This window comes from Trachinotus anak, unplaced genomic scaffold (assembly GCF_046630095.1).
Source record: "Trachinotus anak isolate AG129_WGS33_773 ecotype Australia unplaced genomic scaffold, CSIRO_AGI_Tana_v1 ptg000005l, whole genome shotgun sequence".
Taxonomy (NCBI): domain Eukaryota; kingdom Metazoa; phylum Chordata; class Actinopteri; order Carangiformes; family Carangidae; genus Trachinotus; species Trachinotus anak.
The window spans coordinates 7,954,782-7,972,697 of NW_027273856.1; the positions used below are offsets into that span (position 1 = coordinate 7,954,782).

General features: G+C 45.1%; 1 protein-coding gene and 1 long non-coding RNA gene across 3 annotated transcripts in view; one reads left to right on the top strand and one right to left on the bottom strand.

Moving 5' to 3' along the window:
- Positions 1-1,937: 1,937 nt before the first annotated feature.
- Positions 1,938-16,652, bottom strand: acox3 (acyl-CoA oxidase 3, pristanoyl). Of its 2 annotated transcripts, none has more exons than XM_071478163.1 (19): positions 16,527-16,652; positions 14,610-14,781; positions 14,248-14,345; positions 14,030-14,165; positions 13,844-13,918; positions 13,314-13,403; positions 12,562-12,705; positions 11,714-11,802; positions 10,498-10,594; positions 9,287-9,469; positions 8,457-8,579; positions 8,113-8,233; positions 7,854-7,976; positions 7,377-7,490; positions 5,798-5,913; positions 5,402-5,576; positions 5,258-5,325; positions 4,427-4,513; positions 1,938-3,658 (listed from the first exon to the last, which is right to left on the bottom strand). In XM_071478163.1, the coding sequence occupies exons 2-19, from the start codon at positions 14,730-14,732 to the stop codon at positions 3,539-3,541; spliced, it is 2,082 nt and encodes a 693-aa protein (XP_071334264.1). In that variant the 5' UTR covers positions 14,733-14,781; positions 16,527-16,652; the 3' UTR covers positions 1,938-3,538. The 2 variants fall into 2 exon arrangements, with proteins under 2 accessions (XP_071334264.1, XP_071334265.1); XM_071478164.1 differs by lacking the exon at positions 16,527-16,652 and adding an exon at positions 14,927-15,057.
- LOC139621558 (uncharacterized) overlaps positions 13,319-17,916 on the top strand; it is a 292,521-nt gene continuing 287,923 nt past the window's right edge. The window contains exon 1 of the long non-coding RNA XR_011691020.1: positions 13,319-13,437. This is a non-coding gene — a long non-coding RNA (uncharacterized lncRNA). The remainder of the gene's footprint in view (positions 13,438-17,916) is intronic.

Sequence of the window (17,916 nt, forward strand, 5' to 3'; positions counted from 1 at the left end):
GTGATATTCAACATGGACAGAGTCAAGACTGACAGGATCCCTCAGGGGCAGACTCAGATCTGAGTACAGAGAACGCCCCTCCACAGACCAGTAGAATCAGTAGAACCAGTAGAACCGCTTGGATATGATACAGTGCTAATATGAAGTTCATGAATTGTAGATGCAGTCTGAGCTGGTTGTTGCATCACTACAGGAAATTCTCCTCTCTATGATTATATTGATCAGTTATTCACTGTGATGGATTATGACATCACACAGACGTGTCACTCCACCAGTTCTGCACATTACAGTCAGTCAGCTGGTGCTCCAGTGCTCAGCCTGTGAAAACCTTGGCCCGGTGTCCTGTGAGGAGCTCTGTCAGGTGTGAAGAAGGAACTGATGATGTCACACTGAGGTCATCAGGGTTCATCTGATTTGGAATTGGAGACAGTGAACTGAATGGAAAGCCTGTTATAAACTGGGGGTGTGGAGTTTGAGAGAGGCTCTCATTGTGATGATGCTGGAGTGCAGTGCATTCTGGGAGCAAATGGTTGAACAGTGTGAAGAGGAAACGGAGGGAGGTCTGAGGCCGACGCCAGGTTTCTGTGAGGCTGGATGGACCTGGGTAAAGGATCAGCAGACCATGGTGTCATGTTTAATCTGCTCAGTGGATGGAGTCTTTAGATGACATCATTTCTCAGCCCCCTCCCACAGGGCGACAGAAGGCTCTCCAGGGCACAATGGAGGAATGCGATGACGAGGACATAGGACTGAAACACTCATGAAGCTCATGAGCCAACATACATGTACTTATTAGCAGTGGTTTGCAGTGACAGGCAAGCAGAACCGAGCAGCCAACAACCCAACCCCCCCCCCCCCCCCCCAATAAAAAAAAAACACACAAAACAAAACAAACAAACACACAAAAAACCGATTCAACAGTGTACTACACTTAACACAAAAATTTAAATACCCTGCTGCCACCACCAGAGGGCAGTAAATTACATGATGAATACAAACTGGCATCAGATCCTTTACGGGCCAGAAAGCTGCTCTGAGGTCAGAACACTGCTCGCCCTGCACCACACTGCTCTACGCATGTGTACAGCTGGATTTAACAAAGTGTGTCTGTATGAGGCAAAGACCAAAGACACTGTTTGATACAACAACCTCCTCTATTTTTAATTCTTGTGTTCTCTTTAGGTTCTTATTTATTTTATTTAATTAGCATTGTTTGCACCAAGGGAGCAGCGCTCAAATTTCGTTGTACTATGTATAATGACAATAAAGGCGATTCTGATTCTGATTCTGAACAAGGTGAAGCTGAGTCAGAGAACAGACAACTGGACTCACTCAGGACTGTTGTGGAGAGACACATGCTCAGCGAGATGCAGCCATCTTGAACAACACAAGTATTCCATCCATCCATCTATCCATCCATCCATCTATCCAATGTTATGTGAGAAATATTGACTGTGGTGATCAGCCTCAACATTAAAACCAGTGTTTTAACGCTGAATACAGGAGCACGTGGCAGCTTCCTGCTGATGACTGTAAACTCTGTGGTCTCACTTACATCGTTGGTGAAACTGCTGTGACGTGAGAGCTGAGACTGTGGTGAAGAGGTTCGTCAGTCAGACCCTTTTTATGAGTGTGGAAAAAAATCTGAGGAGGAGGAGGAGGAGGAGGAAGACCCAGGCATGGCAAGGGAGAAGACGCCAGCTTTCCAAAGAGAGCAGGAGGTAAGTACCGTATTTAGATCAACTCTGCTGTGTGTTTCATGCTGCGTTCCTATTGGATGGTTAGTAGACGTAGGTCGTGGGCATCTTAAATTTCTGATACTGACCATCTCTGAACCTCTCTCACATTGTGACATAGAACCACCACCATGACGGTCTGGATAACCCACAATCACACAGTGTGTACATACCTTTAAAAGACTATCACCATTAAACCAGTCGAATTAGTAGATTAATTTAATATGTGTATTTATAACTGCACCAAGAAACTGTCTGATCATCCTTTACACGAATGTTCTGATAACTAGTGACTAGTAGTAGGACTAGTTATCACCTGGATATCAGACATTGTTTAACATGAACACTCGCCCAGTGTTGTGATAGACTGAACATCATCTGTAGTAAAACACAATCTTCAGTCATTAAACTGTGACACATTTCACATTAGAAAAAAAATTTAAAAATCTGTATTTGAAGAAAAAAATTGTGTAAATAAAAATGACACACTGAGAATTAAACACACACACACTGTAAAATGTTCATGTTTCCCTGTAGAGACACTTGTATGAATATTTACTGTCATTATTGATTATTGAGATGATGAGGTCATTGATGAGCTCACAGGTTACATCAAAGAGCAGTTTAATCAGTGTGAGGTTTAATATCAGTTCATCATACACATGAGGTGAGTGTGTCAGTCAAGTCTGAGTGGGCGGGTCATGTGTTTGATTGACAGGTGAGCAGGATCAGCTCTGGGCTCTGAGGTGATGTGGGATTAGGGTGACCAGGCGTCCGGCTTTAGGCCGGACAGTCCGGATTTTCAATGCCCTGTCCGGCCGCTGTATGTTTGTGTAGCCTATTCAGCTACACAAACATCATCTTTAAACCACTCACAATTGTACTATAAATGAGAGTATACCAGAGTCCTATGTACACCATAATAATTTATTGATATGCCGCATAATGTCCTCCTTTTTGGTGTTATGGAAATGGTCACCCTATGTGGGATGTTGAGGTGTAGTGACCACAGTCACGTGATGAAGGATCTTCACATACACAAGTCATCACAGCAGCTGTAAACCACTGTGTCAGATAAATGTTAAAGAGTCAGAGGTCACATGACTACATTAGTTTTGAGTCAGTCATGTGCACAGAGCTGACAGGAGGTCAGCCTGAGAGGAGGAGCAGACTCTTCAGTCCTGTATCTGATGAGACATCAGTGTTAATGAGCTGCTGTCGTCAAACAACGTTTCCTGAAGAGGTGCATGCTGGTAACTGTGGTTCAGAGGTGTTGAAGAATGATGATCACATCATTCAGCTCCTACAGTGAACTGATTCTCATGTCCTGTTAATCCACAGATGATTTTATTGATTAACTATAATCAATAAATGATAAAATTTAAAAAAAATGTAAAATGTCCTCTCTCGCCATCTAATGTCAGAGCAGCTGATCGATCTGTTCACTGGAAAATCACTTTAACTATTAACAAACTAAACTATTGATTGATTATCTGATCAATGTTCTGTCAGTCAAGTGATCAGCTAAGTTTCTAAGCAGCTCATCAGCACATGGTAATTAGCTAATTAGCTAAAATGATTGATTGTGTGCAGGTGTGTGTGTGAAGACCCTCGTACTTCCCTTCATAATGAACACATGACAGGGTTCTCTGTGGAGAACCTTCTAGAACAACCATTGGTCTGTGTCTTCAGAGTGACACTGTGAACACATGGACATGACATGTTCATGTGTTCACTCAGTTTCTGAGCTGATGCAGAGAGTCTGGACACAGGTCCTGGTTCTCCTGCAGAGAGTCTGGGTTCTACAGTTTTGGGCGGAGGGATCCAACCACAGGTTTGTCTGAGCAGAACTCTTTCCACCAGGAGGGTCGGTCCAGGACCTGGTTGCCCTGCAGCACTGTGGACCACAGGTTCTTGTAGAGCTGAGAACAGAGAGATGGTTTTAACCAGTGTTCCCTGTTGATGAGAACATCCTGATCCAGATTCTGCTAAAATACTGGAACCAGATCCTGATGATGTGAGAGGATCCAGTGTGTGACCCAGGATCCAGTCAGGGACCCGGGGCTCAGCTACAGAGTCAGATACAGGTCTACATGGCTCAGTGAACTTCACCTGTTGGTCTGTGAGTCACATTCATGGTCACATGTTTTATATCACTGCACTGAGTGACACAACTGATGATGTCATAGATTTGATTTTAAATCCTTAATCCTCAACTTTGTCCCTGCCTCTGTCTCTGACTCTGTCCCTGTCTCTGCAGCCAATGAGAAAGCCCCGCACAGGGTTTTTGGCTCACCTTGGGTGACAACTAATTTTTTTATATAAGTGTGTCCAGTCAGTGAGTGAGTTATTTATTAATGTGAACAGTTGTATTTGCACCGGTGATGTCATTCTCCATGTTACTGTCGTTCTCATTATAATATCACATAATATCACTGTTTTGCACCATTGTTGTTTCCTCATGTCATTGTTGTTTTCCCCTTGTTGTTTTTCTTCATGTCTGCAGTTTGTCTTGCTCTGGTTGTGTGTTTTTTGTGAATTTTGTGTGTTTTTAATATCTACTGTATGTGCTGTTTTATTGCCACTGGGAACAAATAAAGGTTCGTAAATTGAACTGAATGACATTCTTACTGAGGTGTATTGAAGCTCTGTGTGTGTGTGTGTGTGTGTGTGTGTGTGTGTGTCCTCACCTGTCCATCAGCATATCCAACAGGTGAGTTGAGCATGAAATCAGTTGGTGCGAGAACATCCACCAGTGACACTGCATCATCTTTGAGCTGCAGGAGAAACACAGATCAGATCAGATCAGAGAGCTGCATCGACCTGAGCCTCCTCATCACTCAGCTTCATGAGGACAGAGCTGATAACACACTATAGTAATACTTAGAAATACACAATATACAATATTGTGTTATCTGCATCACTAATACTTCATTTAACTACTACATTCTCTGTTTTGAAGGAAAAACACAAAGGAAACTCTGTAGTTCATGGAGGTTGTTCTCAGGTCCAGTCTAAAGACTCATGGGTCTGACTCTGGACTGACTCTGGACTGACTCTGGTCTGACTCTAGTCTGACTCTGGACTGACTCTGGTCTGACTCTGGTCTGACTCTGGACTGACTCTGGACTGACTCCAGTCTGATTCTGGACTGACTCTGGACTGAGCTGTGGTTCCAGCACCAGTTCTTCATACTGGGATTCACACAGTGAAATGAAATCTGGTTCATTCATGTTTTTTCATTCAAGGAACTGGATTAAATGTTGACAGAGATTCTCAGTGTTTCTGCCTAAAAATCACTGGTCTGAGAGGAAAATGGACAAAGACTGAGACAGATGTGGAGACAGAGACAGATTTGAGGACTCAGACAGATATGAATACAGATGTGAAGACTGAGACAGATGTGAAGACAGAGACAGGTATAAAGACTCAGACAGGTGTGTGGACAGAGAAAGGTGTGAGGACTGAGACAGATGTGGAGACGGAGACAGATGTGAGGACAGAGACAGGTGTTCCTGTACCTGGGAGCAGAGAGACAGAATGGACATCTGGACCAGCTCTGCAGGTTCCCGCCCACTCAGGTAGTTACCTGGAAAGAAGCAGAGCTGTTACAGACACCTGCACAGTGAGTGTGTCCTCAGAGTCGTGAGCAGAACAGAACTGACCCTGGTACAGTGTGGACATGTGGCTGCTGAGGCTCCACAGACCAAACAGAGCACACAGCCTCCTCAGGACTGGTCTGAGACCAGCTGGAGTGTCCTGGTCTGTTGTCTGCTCATGAAACCTCCGGAGGCAGTCGTGTTCGATGTAGGCGATGGCCAGAGACCGGCAGTAGTACACCTGAACACACACACACACACACACACACACACAGACACAGACACACACACACACAAAAATCTCTCATTTCTGAAAGTCACTGTGGCTCCAGACTGTGATCAGCTGTTTCCTGTTCACTTTAATGATCTGAGGTGAGTCTTGAACCTGACTGAGTCCACCTGGTAAACAGTATGTGTGTGTGTGTGTGTGTGTGTGTGTGTGTGTGTGTGTGTGTGTCTCACCTGGCTGTCGTTGCGGGCCTCAAACTCCTCCTTGCCTGACGCTCTCTGCTGCTCCAGTCTCCTCTGACTCTCCACCAACAGGAAACACACCAGCCACCTGTAGGCTGCCAGAGGCACTGAGGACACACAGGAGGACACACACACAGGAGGACACACAGGAGGACACACACAGGAAGATTAGGTCGTTGGTATCTCCATGTGTGTAAATCAGAGGGACCTGAGGTGTGATGTTGGTGATGAGGTTAAATTATGTCACGCAGAGAAATGTATGAATGAGGCTGAGGGCAAATGTCTCAGTATAAGATAATACACAGGCTTTATTTCTCCTAAACTCCACACGATGTGTTTAATGACCAGTAAATCATGCTGGAAATGTCAGAGAGAGATAGGAACATTTTACAGTCCGTTTGTCAGTGTAAACCTGTTTACACAGTTTGGGGAAAAGTACTGGAACACAGGGAAGTGGGGGGGTCGATGACTGAGTTTACTGAGGACCAAACAGAACTGTCCAATATATCAAAATATGACTTTGAAGTGATGAGGTTGGGGGGTGATTAGGGTGCAGTGATGAGGGCAGGGGTCATCAGGGCTGCCAGAGTGAACCTCAGATTATAGAAAAGCACCTTCTCTGCAGAGTCTGTGTCAGAGACAGTACGATGTGAACACACGTTGGCTAAAGTCAGTGATGAAGGTGAAAACTTTAAGGTCCTGGGGGTGTTTTATTGTATGAATGAGAGCCTGGTGATCTGGTTGAACTACTTTAGCTGCTAAATGTTTAATTTGATTGTTTTAAATATGAATATTTACCACAGGCCTAAACGTCTCAGAACTAAAGGTGATTCTGTCTGTCAGACTATATTTCAACCATTAAATAAAAAAGGTCGTTAACAGTGACGAGCTGTGTGAAACCGTCGCCCTCTGCTGGCGTCCAGGAGCTGCACTGACCCAGTTCAGATAAACTGGAAAAAACATATAACTCTATACTGCATAATAAAATCAATCAGAACAACCAGTGGCAGCTAATAACAGAGTGTCTATAAATCAAACACTGAGCACAGTGTCCTGATGAGACACATGGTCTCCTCTCTCCGTGGAAACCTCTCATCTGACTGAGAACATTCACCTGTTAGTGAGTGTCAAACCTTCATCTCCTCATCTTCACTTCACAGGTTTCACTTTCATCATGTTTCACCTGCTTCTCCTGAAACCTGAACAGGTTTCCTGCTGACTCAGTTTGAAAACCTCCTCTGGTTCATGTCATCAATATCTGCTCTGATATGTTGTCAATAGAGAATATTGATTAGAGTGAGACATGTGATCTTGAGTCCGTGATGTGTAAAGATTAGAACCAATCAGAGAGCCCTGTGTAACCTGTGGGAGGAGCCTGAAGTCAGAGTGTTAAAGAGGAGGTTCCTGACTCTCCAGACCCTTCATGTCAGATCTGTTCTCTGTCCCCAGATCAGTGTGCGACACTGTTAAATGTCCCCTCCTCCTGTGCCTGTGGTTCCTATGAAGGTTTGATCTGTTGAGGGACAGTTTGGTCTTGGTCTGATCTGGACCAGATGAAGTACTGGACTACCTGCAGGGTCCATACACTCCTCCATCGTTGTAGCTGTGAACTTGGTTCCCAGGATCCTGTTGAAGTCATCCAGGAAGTCCACAGTGTGAAGAGGAGACTCAATCCGTACTCCATCTGAAACCAGACCAGACAACAGTTTACAGACTGACAGTCTGTACAGTCCCTGTTCATTTAAAAATGTTTGTCTTGTATTTTTCCTCTCCTATATATATTAACTCTGATCAGACCTGCAGACTGAGCTGAGGGTTTCTGAGACCTCCTGCTGATACACTGAAGTCAAACTGTCCATCTTCACTGCCTCCTCCTCCTCCTCCTCCTCCTCCTCCTCCTCCGCACCATCAGAGAACATCATGTCGATCATCAATCAGCCTTATAATGTCCAAGTTCTGTTCACCCCCCCCCCCCCCCCCCCCCCCCCCCCCACCACCACCACCACCACCACCACCACCACCACCAGTGATGTCACAGAGGACTGACCGTGCAGCTTGGCCTGCAGCCAGCTGAGCAGGTAGTTACTGGTCTGCTGCAGCAACACGTTGTTGTCTCCTTCATATGTGCAGTTTGGATCGTTGTCGTCACGCAGGTTCCCCAGTCTGTTCACTGAGAGAGAGAGAGAGAGAGAGAGAGAGAGATTGAGCCACTGTGTGTTTGTGTACATCATGTTAGTGAGTATCTTCTATAGAAAGCTATAGAAAATGTGTGCGTGTGTGTGTGTGTGTGTGTGTGTGTGACTGACTGGCCAGGTATCCGTGTCCTCCACAGGCCTCCCTACACTCCTGGATCCCCCTCTGAGCGGTCCAGGACCCCAGGGGTTTACTGGAGCAGCCTATGGCGTGGATCTCCTTACCCATCTCTGCCTGGGACACACACACAGAGACACACACACACACACACACACACAAAGACACACACAGACCAGAATATAAGTATCTAGACACTTCAACCCTCCTTCAGTTCTTACAGATAATATAACTGATCCTACGTTAAAGAGCCAAGACTCAGGTCTGGACTGTGACACTCTGGAGGTTCAGGTTTACACAGCAGGATCACTCACACACACACACACACTCACACACTCACCTGTCTGTCACTGTTGTCTCTCACCATCTGTCCGATCTGAAACTCCACAAAGTTCATGAAGATGGATTTGGAGAAGTGTTCCAGAGCGTACGCTGCAGCCAGGTACGGGATCAGACGCCACTGCTGCAACATCACAACACACAACACACTGATGTCAACATCCACACTACAACATGACACATGTGCACAGATGTTTTTATTCTGCCCCCTATTGGCAGAATAAAAACATCAGGGAGGGTCACCTTCAACAGTCAGTGAGCTTTCTGTACAGCAGGCCTCTGTCAGAGACTCAGCTGTTTGATGAGTGTGTTTCATCACAGTTACACTTCCTCCAGGTCGACCTGCTGTCATGTTCAGGATCAAGTCTTTGTTCACATTATTCCACTGGTGTGCAATTAACATTGATTATAGTTGACAATAATTTATTTATTATTGTAGGCTTTATTTTTCACATGTTTAGGTCATGTTGGTGAATGAATTACCTGGAGGTTTACATTCAACACCTGTATTTATTTTCCATGTTAACTGTACCAAAGCACAGGTCTTTAAACACAGTGATTTTCTGCCTCTGTCAATCAAAACAATAATAACAGAAGGAGTGTGGAATCATGGGAAGTGTTGTCAGGTGTAAACAGGGAAAAAGTTGGAGCTATGTGAGGCTTTGTGTTTTTTATTTGTGTTATTTCACTGTTGCTCTGGTTGTGTATTTCTGACATGTTCTCGTCCAGTGTTTGTAAAATGAAAACAAAGACACAAACTGTCTCTGTGATATTCACTGTGTGTTCACATCTACATGTTATCGTCTCTGTGATCTGTCCCAGGAGTCTGACCTGTAGCTGGTACTCCAGCACTGGGATCTCCTCTGTGTCTTTGGGTCCAAACTGTCTCCTGGTGGCTGAGAAGCGGACAGCCACAACCAGAGCCAGCTTCAGATTGACCAGAGCCATCCTGGTGATGGACACCCTGCCCCCTGACAGGGCCCCCAGAGAGGCCCCGAAACGCTTGTTGGGGTCCTGGAGGAGAGACGACAGGATACAAGAATATATTTATAATATACTGTTTAATACAGTGAAGAACTGTGTGCCCAGGTGTGTCCAGGTGTTAACCGCCTGATGTCATTTACTCAGCTTGGTGGGATGTTTGTTTGAAGTAGCTGTCCTGTCCCCCCACCCCACCCCCCACAACCCTGTACAGATAAACCACTAAGATAATGGATGGATGAATTAAAGTTAAGTGAATTACAGTGAACTGAATTGAACTCAAGTGAATGTCAGTCTTCGGTATTGAATCAGACACATTCCTCACATCTACTCTCTCTCTGTTACTGTTACAGAGGAAAACTCAACAAAAACACAGAAACTCTGGACGACACCAGATTGATTTGACTGATTCAGACACCTGAACCAGAAGAGTCTCTGTCCTGCAGACAGGGGGAGACAGTGTCCTGCAGACAGGTGGAGACAGGATACGAGTGGTTCGAATTGAAATAGTGTCGACCAAAGATTTTACACTGGTACGAACTGTGTCCATAAGTCCAGTCATGTCCTGCACTCTGAAGTCCAACAGGACAAAATATTTCACCTTCTCACCTTTTATATGTCACCAGACTGACAACTAGCTGTGAAGGTGCCACCCACTCTCCTGAGTACAGTGTGAAAGGTGCAGCTTCCAGGTTTTCCCCTCAGAGCCTCCTGCAGCTGTGATCTCTCTCTGAGACCCTTCAGAACTACAGACTCTCCTGGACTCACAGACAGACTCCCTGCCCCCATCAGTGCTGCGTGTTTCATACATGAACCAGACTCAGAGTCAGGCTACAGACCCAGCCCAGGATAATGAAACATGTTGTTTCACCTCCACCTGGCACCAGCTCATCATGTGATCATGCTCAGCTGTCCTGAGGTCTGAGAGGTGCACAACACAAAATACTGGAAACCTGAATTACTCTTCAGATATGACTCCCTGAGTCCAGATCCCACCTGGACCACCAGAGCCAGACCCTCACTGGAGTTCTGGTCTTACTTCCAGTAGAACTCAGACTGACCTTGAACGGTGTCAGGTAGCGTCCGTCAGGTGTGACGTCTCCTGTCTTGTTCAGCAGATTCTCCCGGGGGATCCTCACGTTGTGGAACAAAGCAAAGCTGAAGGTGAGAAGACAAAGATCATCTGTTAGACACAACAGCAGGAACTACAGAGTAACTCAAGCAGAAGAAAATGTATCAGTCAGTTTTATTCTGAAAGGTCAACAGGTGCATCATGGGACAGGTTCCCCCATGAAGACTTTAGATAAGTATAGAAACAATATAAGAATAACAATAAGAGTCAAACAGGTTATTAAAGCCAGAATCTAATGATAACACACTTATTTATCTACAGTCAGTTCATTTACACGTCTGTCACTTTGAGCTGCAGAAACAAGACCAGTGAACCAGCCTATTTTAAAGAAAATCTGTGACTGAGATTTATTATCATATATATTATATATATTATTATAATATTTATTTATTTATTTACTTTAAATTAATAGTTTTTATAAACAGATTTTCTACCTGACATTTAAAGTGACAGCGCGTCACTTTATTCTCATGTTTTACCTGAAACATGCTTAAAAATTTAAAATCATGTTTACAGGTGCTGTCAGAGTCCTCTGAACCAGACCAGAGTCCAGACCAGAGTCCAGACCGTCAGAGTCCTCTGAACCAGACCAGAGACCAGACCAGAGTCCAGACTGTCAGAGTCCTCTGAACCACACCAGAGACCAGACCAGAGTCCAGACCGTCAGAGTCCTCACCCAGAGACCAGACCCAGAGACCAGACCAGAGTCCAGACTGTCAAGGACCATACCCAGAGATCAAACTAGAGTCCAGACCATCAGAGTTTAGACCATCAGAGTCCAGACTGTCAGGGAACAGACCCAGAGACCAGACTGTCACAGTCCAGACCCAGAGACCAAACTGTCAGAGACCAGACCAAGAGTCCAGACCATCAGAGTCCAGACTGTCTTCAGGATCTTGTCTGTTCAGCTGCTGGAGGACAGGACCAGGTCTCTGCTGCTGGATTTATAGAACCTGTTTGTTGTAGTTTTAACATTAGAGCTGCTGTTGTGTTTTAGTACCAACACAAAATGATGAACATTAACATGTTTTCCTTCCTTCAGAGGCATCGTCTCTTTCTGTAGGACACAGTCTCTGTTTTAAAGTCACAGTGTCACAGTCACACCTCTGTCTCTGCTCCACAGTCTTATCCTGGTTCCATCTTACCCATTATCCAGTCCATTCTGGCCCAGCTTCTTCCCAATGTCTCCCACCAGCACACCGGGCAGAGCCAGCAGGGTCCTGGGGTCTCTGACCTGCAGCACAGAGGTCAGATTCAACACAACCATCCTGTGCCAGTACGATCATTATAAACATTTATCTGTCCCTCAGTCAGTCACACTCAGTCGTGGTCTACACTCAGACACCTCTGGTTTGGTTTCTGTGATTACAGTACCTCAGGTCAGTGTTTGCTCTTAGTGTTCAGTGTCTTTTATTTTGATGTTTGGTTCTGATGCAGTGATTCATTTAGTCTGAGACAGTCTTCTCCTGAGGGAAACCTTGACCTCCTACCAGCTGACCTTTCAGCAGCTCACAAACTCATCTCTTCTTCTACGTTTTAGTTTTGAACTCATCTCTTCTTCTACTGTTTCAGGTTTAAACTCATCTCTTCTTCACTGTTTCCTCCTCCATCTGTCTTTGCTGTTCCATCTTCAGAGGATTTACTGAAACTAACCAACTAGTTCCTGTTTACCCAGGCTCGCACATGCTCAGTGTACTGTATGGTCATGTGATGTGTGTTTTCAGGTGTGTTAGTGTTAAAATGAAGGTCCTGTTTAAATGGTTTCAGGTATCAAACACTGAACCTGTTTCACATGTTTCTGATTTTCAGTCGTGAGCTCAAAATTATTTTCTTAAAAAAATTAATTATTTCTGGTTTAAACAGTGAAACGTGATGAAGCTGCAGAGACTCGTGGGTAAGTTTCTGAGGTGTAGCTGTGTGACATCGCATCACATCAGATAAGATCGTCTCATGATGTAACCAGCTGGTCAGGGGTCAAAGGTCAGAGTCTCACCGGGACGACGAAGGAGTGCAGGCCGTGGCACACCTGGTCAGGTGTGTAGAGCTGAGCGAACACCACGGCGTGGGTGGCGGTCTTACCAAGGTTCCCCACCCAGAACTTGGCAGCTTCAAAGTCCGGACAGTTGATCACGAACTCCTGCAGAAAGGAAGGTCAAAGTCAGAGCAGAGTCCTGAGTCCTGGTTCAGCAACACTTCATTGTGTTAGAGTCCAGCAGAGTCCAGCTGCTGAGGGTCTGAGGACCAGACTCTGTAACTGAAGAGAGGTCGACTGTCTGCAGCAGCGTTTCATTTATTTCACTACAATAGATGTACTGTGTCACTGATGGTCTAAAGCAGTGGCTCCTCCCACTGGCTCGCAGGTCATCTTTAGTTTACCAATAACACAGAGGTTGACCTGTTCGGTGGTCTCTGTCGTGGGGGTCAGGACCTCCTCATGAGGGGGGTAAAAATCAGAGGAAACACATTTCTCCTTCTCTAAGTGAAGCTTCTTAATTTAACATCTTTAAGCCTCTAGAAATTTCAAAATAAAACAACCTGAGAGGGAAGATTCAGACTGTGAGGGGTCACCAGAGGTCAGCAGCTGGTCACAGTACAATAATCTATTAATATTACAAATATAAACTGTAAGACAAACTCCATCTTCAGATATTTGATGTGTGTGTGTGTGTGTGTGTGTGTGTGTGTGTGTGTGTGTGTGTGTGTGTGTGTGTGTGTGTGTGTGTGTGTGTGAGTGTGTGTGCCGACCTTGGTGGAGGGGTCATATGTGGCTGTGGTCCTCATGGCTCTGGTGTTGCTGCCGTGGCTCAGTTCAGTCAGAGCAAAGCAGCCAAACGTCTACGGAGATACAGACAGGTGTCGTTACAGACAGGTGTAGTTACAGACAGGTGTAGATACAGACAGACAGGTGTCGTTACAGACAGACAGGTGTAGAAACAGACACATGTAGATACAGACAGACAGATGTAGTTACAGACAGGTGTAGTTACAGACAGGTGTAGATACAGACTGGTGGAGTTACAGACAGGTGTAGATACAGACCGGTGTAGATACAGACTGGTGGAGTTACAGACAGGTGTAGAAACAAACAGGTGTAGAAACAGACAGGTGTAGATACAGACAGGTGTTGAAACAGACAGGTGTAGTTACAGACAGGTGTAGATACAGACAGGTGTAGATACAGACAGGTGTAGAAACAGACAGACAGGTGTAGATACAGACAGGTGTAGATTAGAGCAGTGAGCAGTGCTTCATTAATCCCATGGCTGGTCTCTTACCGTCATGTTCTCAGTGTTCTCTACATATGTTCTGTGTCTCCCTGATCCTGAGTTGGCCACAGTTGCTCCAAACATCTACAAGAGAAAACATCTTTTACTGAACTGAGACAAACACGTCTACAGTCCTGTCCAGTGTTTCATTCTGCACCTCCCACCACTGCCCCCCCCCCCCCCGTGATCACTCACCCCTTTGTTGAGGAAGAACTTGGCGGACATGGCCCAGTCGTACGTGCCCAGACAGTCACTGAGGACCACCGTCTTCCAGGGGTTGGCCATCGTCTCCTCATTTGTGATGAAGTTGTAGCGGAAGAGCTGCTTCACCCTGCGGATTTTCACCTGAAGCTTTAGGTTTGTTTCTCCATGAACAGTGTGTAGATGAGGAAACACAGATGATGTTACTGCACCTGAGGAAGGTCAGCTCCCTCATTGTCTCCATGGGGACGTCCTCACCAGGCCGACGAGCAAACAGAGGGTCGTTCTCCAATGTCCTGAACACGTGATGCTGCAGCAGAGAAGAGGAAGAGGAAGATGAAGAGGAACATTCAGACGACACAGGAGCCAAAATAGTAGTATGGGAGGGGCAGTTTAAGGTGAAGCACTTAAAGGAGTTGAAGTGTCACAGCTGGAAATAAATGCACTGTACCAGCAAAGCAGTAATTACTTACATATACCCTTATAGGTCTATATAAAAATGAATTTAAATGATTTTAGCATAAAACTGCAACATAACCGTTGCTGAAGTTACAGATCCTGAACCTGGCGTTACCTTGAATGCCAGTATTTCCTCTCCTTCCAGGAAGAGGAGCATGTCCTTCCAGTTGAAAGAGGCTTTCTTCCTGTAGATATCCAGGGGGCCGCTGGGGAGGTCAGCCACGAGATGGTCCGTCATCTTTGTGTTTGAAGAGGTTTCCCTGCAGGGTCCTAAGGCACTTTGGTCTCTGAGAAGACACAAGAGAGAACATCAGGATTAGGAGATAGGACTGGACTAACGTGTGGAGTAAATATGTTTTCAAGAGTGATGGCATGTGTCAGACCTGAGCGACTGATCATTTTCATATCCCACCATAGTTTTGAATAACTTACAGTGTCCAAACAAGCTGATGGAAGCAGAGGTTTCAGTCGCACCACAGGTTTTTCCATCTTTAATTACAGCCGTTGCTGACTAATTTATTCATCATAACTCATAAATCATTAATTGTGTGATAGTAATTCTCTAAACTACAAATACTGTCTGTACCGTTTACACTCAAAGATGGTTTCATCACAGAGGACACAACTGTGATGTAACTGTGACGCTTATAAAATACACAGAGGGTCTGTCCTTTGACCTACCGTATTTTCCGGACTATAAGGCGCACTTAAAAACCTTTAATTTTCTCAAAAAACGACAGTGCGCCTTATAATCCGGAGCGCCTTATATATGGATTAATTCAGGTTGTGTTTACTGACCTCGAAGCGATTTGGTGTGGTACACGGCGCTCACGGCGCTCTGTCAAAATGTTTTAGTACGACTTTGGTAAAAGCCGCACCGCTTGCAGCATTAATGCTATCGTAGTCAGGAGCGTCGCGGAGTAATACATACTGTGCTGCACCATAATATTACAGTGTGTGTGTATAAGGACCTATAAGGAGTTATTGTGAATACGCTAACGTTTGATTTAGCGGTATCAGACTGTGGTTTTTTTTACGTGTTACAACTGAACAATGTTGAGAGTTATTGTGAACGCGTTTAATAAAGTTTGACTTATCTGACTGTCTTGTTTCGCTTAATGCGCCTTATAGTCCGGTGCGCTTTATATATGAAAAAAGTTCGAAAATAGACCATTCATTGACAGTTCGCCCTATAGTGCGGAAAATACGGTAGTTAAACCAGGTCAAAACCTATCTGTCCAGACTGTGTTTGTTCATGTGTGACAGGATGTAGTTAGAAACTGTTGCTGAACCACTGTAAACAACTGCTTTCAATGGGAAGCAGCCAAAGCTCCCGGAAAAGTCACTAAATGTCTTATCTTATTAGCCCAACTTCTTGCTCACAGAACAACGCTGTTGACTCTCCAGCCGACCAATGATGTAACCTCATCACTCAGCTCTTCACAGAGATTCAAGGATGTACTGTAATGAGTACTGGGTATATAATCCATGTAATAATGGCATAATGACTACTGAGAACTTATGTAATATGTAATAATAAGTGCTGAGAAGTCATGGGTCAGAACGTCAATATGATGTAACTTAGTGTAATTTTTCTTTGTATTGTCTGTCTGATGTCGTATGGTTCCTGCTGACTGTACCACAAATTGGCTCTTGGGTATAATCCTTGATCCAGATGTTGGCACATCTTCCTGAACCTCCCTCTTCTACCACCCTCCTGTGTATGGAGGTTCAAGGATGATGACGCTACAGCAGAGTTACTGAACATTAATCGAAACAAAGTGAATCAAGTGCTCACAGATTATTTCTCATCCACAGTGACCTTTGTAGTGCGGCTGATATCAGAGCAGAGCAGAGTTCAAGGCTGAATCTGTCTGTGGAGCCTCACTGTTGTTTAGAGGCTAACAGGTTAAAGTGAGAGGTTAGTGTTTACTAAAGTGCGCTGAACTCTGTTTATGTGGCTGCTACCAGGAGAACAGCATTATTATCTATCTTCATGAACAGTCACACGGAGTAAATGTGTGTTTATTACCTTTCACCTCCACGTTCACGTCGCTGTGTCTCTCCTCCGGTTGTCGTGATGTCCTGCGTACAGATAATTCCTTAGTTGTGGGTCAGAGTCTCCAGCAGCTTCGCTTCCGCTAACGGCCACCACATTTCCGGCTTGTGCCCTTCAGAACAAGAGCACCGCCTGCACATGATCGCTGATTTGCCCTTACAGTAACAAATGAGGCATGTCATACTATTTCTGACACGGGTTAATAATCCCTAAATGAGCTCTACGGGTTAAATAATGAATTACCGTGAGATGCTTTAAAACCATTTGAAATGTTTGTGCTTTTATTCTGAAACTCTTGTTGTCAGTAAAACTTTTCTGAAATTGACAGAGTGATAATTCAGGTGAACAGCAGCAGCCAGTGGTGTAGTGCACTTTGTTTTGGTGGGTAAACTGTGGATTGCCGAAGAGATTTCTTCTTGGGCTTCTCCTTCATCTGACTCTCCAGATGGATTCATTTACCCACCAGTTCCTCCTCACATCTTCCTCTCGCTTGCTCCTTGTCCTCTAAAGTCTGCTTCATGCTCCTCAGAGACTCCAGCAGGCAGGTCTTTTCTTTTTGCCACTGGAGCCTCTCCTGGTCCAGGTCTTGCTGAGCCTGGACCATGGCTGCTTAAAGGCTGGAGGTTTCCTGCAGCTGCTCAGTCAGGAGACGGGACCTGTCCTCCTCCCACTGGCATCCAGACTGTTCCAGGCTCATTATGGTCTGGACCAGTGCAGTTTTCATCCTGCAGGTTTCCTCCACCTGTCTTACCAGGCAGGTCTCAGTCTCCTTCCTCTTCTCTGTCGCTGCCTTGAGAGCTGCCTCTAACTGCTGGATTTTCTTCTCAGCATCCCATTCTTGTTTCCCTGCTGAAGACAGGTCGACAATTAGACCCATCTTCTCCTCCGTCACATCAGTCAGATGAATTCTCAGCTGCTCTGCCTCCACCGTCAGGGCTCCGTTCTCCTCTTCCAGCAGGTAGATCTTCATCTCCTTCTCATCAATTAGCCAACTGAGCTCCAGCTCAGGAATCTGAATGAGGGTCTCTTTGCTCAGATCCAGATCCTTGGAGTCAGTGCTGAGGTCTGCTTCAGGTGGAAGCAGAGACTACTACAACTACTTGAGCAAACTTTTGGCTCCAGACTTCATCTCAGCTTTAAACACACAGTTTAAGGTGGATTAACTCTAGAGCCCATTCTGATTGGTGGATGACCTCATGATATCCGCTCTACCTGGTGATGTGACACATATGTATCATATCGTACTGTGATACATATGTGGTGAAGGCAACAACTGACACTGGCGTGTATTTTCTCACAGCACATGGAGCTCGTCAGTTTACTGCCCATTGATGAACTTTTTACTTGACATCACACGATTCAC